At 44.5% G+C, this 4,676-nt stretch overlaps 1 protein-coding gene across 10 annotated transcripts in view; it reads right to left on the bottom strand.

Annotated features, from left to right (window-relative positions):
• kif23 (kinesin family member 23) overlaps positions 1-2,146 on the bottom strand; it is a 47,375-nt gene extending 45,229 nt beyond the window's left edge. The window contains exon 1 of one of the 10 annotated variants that reach the window (XM_043677169.1): positions 1,949-2,146. In XM_043677169.1, the coding sequence (XP_043533104.1) occupies positions 1,949-1,959 (11 nt within the window). In that variant the 5' untranslated portion in view covers positions 1,960-2,146. The remainder of the gene's footprint in view (positions 1-1,948) is intronic. The other 9 variants (XM_043677160.1, XM_043677159.1, XM_043677161.1 and 6 more) reach the window with 9 other exon arrangements.
• Between the last annotated feature and the right edge of the window lie 2,530 nt (positions 2,147-4,676).

Here is a 4,676-nt window from a genome sequence, read left to right on the forward strand (position 1 = left end):
TCTGTTTGGAGGTGGCGGAAATGTCGGCGGATGATTTGGTTTATGCGAAGATTGGTAGGGTGGAAGGTGAGCACCAGGGGCGATCTGTCCTTGTTACGGTTGGAAGGGTGGGGTCTGAGGGCGGAGGTGCGGGATGTGGACGAGATGCGTTGGAGGGCATCTTTAACAACATGGGAAGGGAAATTGCAGTCTCTAAAGAGGCCATCTGGTGTGTTCTGTGGTGGAACTGGTCCTCCTGGGAGCAGATATGGTGGAGAAATTGGGAATACGGGATGCCATTATTGCAGGAGCTAGGGTGGGAAGAGGTGTAATCCAAGTAGCTGTGGGAGTCGGTGGGTTTGTAAAAAAAGTCGGTGTCAAGTCGGTCACCATTAATGGAGATGGAGAGGTCCAGGAAAGGGAGGGAGGTGTCAGAGATGGTCCAGGTAAATTTAAGGTCAGGGTGGAATGTGTTGGTGAAGTTGATGAATTGCTCAACCTCCTCATAGGAGGTGGCGCCAATGCAGTCATCAATGTAGCGGAGGAATCTCAAGAGTTATGCAGGCAGCATTCAACTGTCTTCACCCAGATCATCACTGGATTGTGTGGAGCTCAATTTAACCTCCAGAACCTTCGCATGAAAATACAGACTCTCATTTCACCTCTACGTCTTATGCCAGCTACCTTAGACGTGTCCTAAAAAATAATCTGCATTTAAATCTTTCAAAACATCCCAAATCATGCTTTCCCAGGTATTTTTCACCTAAACCTAACATCTTACCCAAAGTAAGGCACCCAGAATGAAAAATAAAAACCGAAAGAACTGCAGATACTGTAAATCAGAAACAAAAATAGCAGTTGGCGGAAAAGCTCAGCAGCTCTTGCAGCATTTGTGCAGAGAAATCAGAGTTAACATTTCAGGTCCGTTCTGAGGAAGGGTCACCGGACCAGAAACATTAACTCTGACTTCTCTTCACAGATGCTGCCAGACTTGCTGAGCTTTTCCAGAATGAAACAAAAATCCCAGTTGCTTTTACATGAGTTAGTTCACGCTTTGCATTTTATAATCTAAGGTTTGGAAATCCCTCCCTTAACCTCACTCTCTCACCACTTTTAAAACATTCTTTGCTTAAAGCTACTTCTGTGATCAAGTAGTCACCCAAACTCATTTGCTCGAGGTTGATAGTGCCTTATTTTCAGGTCGGTAAAAACAATGACTGCAGATGCTGGAAACCAGGTTCTGGATTAGTGGTGCTGGAAGAGCACAGCAGTTCAGGCAGCATCCGAGGACAGGCAAAAATCAATGTTTTGGGCAAAAGCCCTTCATAACATTTCTGTGAATGATCTTGGAATGTCACTACATGAATGGCACTACACAAATGAAAGCTATTGTGCCAGAAACTAGCCAAGATTTTCCATGCTTTTAAAGCAAAGGGGACCAGCAGAATTTTTATTTTCTACAGTGGGGTGTGGATGTGAAACACTCAGCTACGAGTCAAGACACAGGACACCAGGATGACACACCCTGATGCACCCTGGGACAGATCAGCACATGAAGAAGCTGCTATATAAATGCAGGCTGTTGTTGCAGCTCCAAGATGCCAGTTGCGACAATAGAAGAGAAGAAAACAGTTCTTTTTTAAAAATAAAATTAAAATATTTACCGGGTGGACAAAAATAATTAAAAATCAATACAACATTCAAACATTACACATCAATAATAATAACGAGGTTAAGAAGGTACTCTTTGAAACCAAACTGAAAGCCACAAGCTTAAAACATTTTTCATAAATCAATAGACTTTTTGTTTGGAAGAGGCAGCCCTCGGGCTGGGGAAGACAAATCATTTCAAACTTTAAGGAGCCAGTCAGAGAGACTGACAAAAAAAAACAGTAAAGTAGAAGGAGCCGAGGGCTACTTTGGATTGCGTGATCTCAGAGAGGAGTTTAATCCGGCAGACCATACTCACGTTGTTTTCATGGTTGCAGGTTTTTTTTTTAATGATAACGGACAACGAGGCCGCGCTCCTACCCGCGGCCACGACAACGGCCGCACTGCCTCCCCGCCGCCACCAACCGCCGTCAATTCAAATCTCGCGCCTACCCCATTGGCCCGGGCTGGGGCCCTGCCCGCCTCCCATTGGACAGGCCCATCCTCCTGTCATTCACATTGCGGCGCCGGGAACCCGCTACCTGGGAACAGTGCGCACGCGCGCCCATTCACGCCGTGGGGGGGGGGTGGGAACCAGACGCATGCGCAGGATCCCTCGCTGCGACTTGAGGTTCGCGCAGGCGCACCGCCGCAGCGTGGGAAGTTAGCGCACGCGCACTGCCGCTGCAAGGGAGACTGCACAGACTCTATATATAATATAGAAGATGAGAGTTCATGATGTTCCAGCTGGGTCACTGGGTCAATATCAGTGGTGTCCAGGTTTATCATTAACCTGGAACTTGTATGATATCTCTACTGCTCTTAACATTACTAAACTATAGTTATAAGCAATAAGACTGGAGGCCTGTGACCAGTGGTGTGCCAAAGGGATCAGTGCAGGGTCCACTAATTTTCATCATTTATGTAAATGATTTGGATGTGAGCATAAGATGTATGGTTAGTAAGTTTGCAGATGTAACCAAAATTGGAGGTGTAGTGGACAGCAAAGAAGGTTACCTCAGGGAGGGGAAAGATTTAAAAGAGACCTAAGGGGCAGCATTTTCATGCAGAGCGTGATGCATGTATGGAGTGAGCTGCCTGATGACATGGTGGAGGCTCGTACAATTACATTTAAATGATGCCAGGATGGTTATATGAATTGGAAGGGTTTCTAGGAATATGGACAAAATGCTGGTAAATGGGACTAGATTTATTTAGGAAAGCTGGTCGGCATGGATGAGTTGGACTGAAGGGTCTGTTTCCGGGCTGTACATTCTATGGCTCACATATCATCCTCTCCTTCTGCTGTACGTTGCAAAATCAAAAACTTATTTTTTGTTAGACACATGAGTAGGCCATTCAGCCCCTTGAACCTGTTCCACCATATGAGATTGTGGACTGATATCTGCCTTAACACCATATATCTGCCTTTAGACCATATCCCTTAATCTTTCTGCTTACCGAAAACTGTATTCATCCACAGGACAATGGCATCACTAGCTGGGTGATTGACCAGTCCCTAGTTACCCTTCAGAAGGTGGTGGTGAACTAACTTCTTGAACTACTGTAGTCCATGTGCTGGAGGTAGACCCATAATGCTGTTAAGGACTGAATTCCAGGATTTTGACCAAGTGACACTGAAGAAATGGTGATATATTTCCAAGTCAGGATGGTGTATGGGGGCTTGAAGGGAAACTTCCTACGTATCTGCTGCACCTGTTCTTCAAAATGGTAGTGTTTGTGGGTTTGGAAGGTGCTGCCACAGGAGCTTTGAATTTCTGCAGTGCATCTGTTGATCATATATTCTGCTAGTACTGAGTGTTGATGGTGGAAGGAATAGATGCTTGGTGCCAACTTAAGACTTGGGAAATAACAGTGGGAGGGATTGATCGAGTATCAGTTCCAGGAATTCAGTTTGTTCTTAGGAATGATTTGGCAGGATCCAAGGTGGGATTGACACCCCTTGTTGTGGAGAAGCTCAAGGAAGACCAAGAAACTGAGGAGTTAAAACAAAAATGTCTTGGTATTTTCCCAGACTGTGTGGTAACCAGATCCCACTATCATAAGTCACAGCATGAAGTGAAAAGTAAAGAGAAAGATGAAGGAGTTGAGGTTCAGTTAGCAGGCACCCTGTTTGATGTAATGGTGCAGAAAAAGCCTGAACAGGCAGAGGGTCAGACAAATGTATTTAGTCCTGAAAGGCTAAGAGACTTGCAACAGCAAGACAACACGATGCAAGACATATATGTGGATGCGTACGCCGAAAAGGAGGCAGAGATTTCCAGAGGCATTCCATTACGGAGTATCATGGCAAAAAGTGTAGTGGAGTGGTTAGTAGCTTTCTTCACACGATATGGACTACCCAAAGAGATTCAGGAGAACCAAGGGTCATATTTTATAGCTAGGCTGTTTAAGGAGGTTATGGATAGCTTAGGTATACAGCACTTTAAATCCAGTGCGTATCATCCTGAATCCCAGGGAGCTTTAGAAACATGGCATCAGACCTTGAAGACCATGTTGAGACCATGCTGTCAAGATTACCCAAATGATTGGGATAAAGGTGTCCCATTTGTATTGTTTGCCATTAGAGGTGCCCCAAACAAATCTACTCAATTCATTTCCTTGAAGTGAAAGGTCCTTTGAAATTAATTAAAGAAAAATTGACAGGACTAAAGTCGGAGATCTCACACTTAGATTACGTATTTGAGATGAGGGCGAGATTATATCGAGTAGGTGAGTTAGCTAAGCATCACGTAAAGAGGACACAGCATAGAATGAAGCAGGTGGCAGATACTATCTCTGAGAGCAGATGTTTTCCCGAGGGGATGGCGTGTTAATACTGTTACTAGTGATAGGAGATCCCTTCAAAGCCATGTTTAGTTGTCCCTGTCAAACTGAGAAAAAGTTGATTCATGTGAACTATCTAGTAAAGATGTCAGATAGAAAAAAAAAGGTATCGGGTATGTCATGTGAACATGTTGAAACATATACTAGAAATAAATAAATAGAGAAACAGGAGTTAGTTACTGCCCTGCGGAGTGAGGAAT

Source organism: Chiloscyllium plagiosum, chromosome 36 (assembly GCF_004010195.1).
Source record: "Chiloscyllium plagiosum isolate BGI_BamShark_2017 chromosome 36, ASM401019v2, whole genome shotgun sequence".
In the NCBI taxonomy this organism is placed as follows: domain Eukaryota; kingdom Metazoa; phylum Chordata; class Chondrichthyes; order Orectolobiformes; family Hemiscylliidae; genus Chiloscyllium; species Chiloscyllium plagiosum.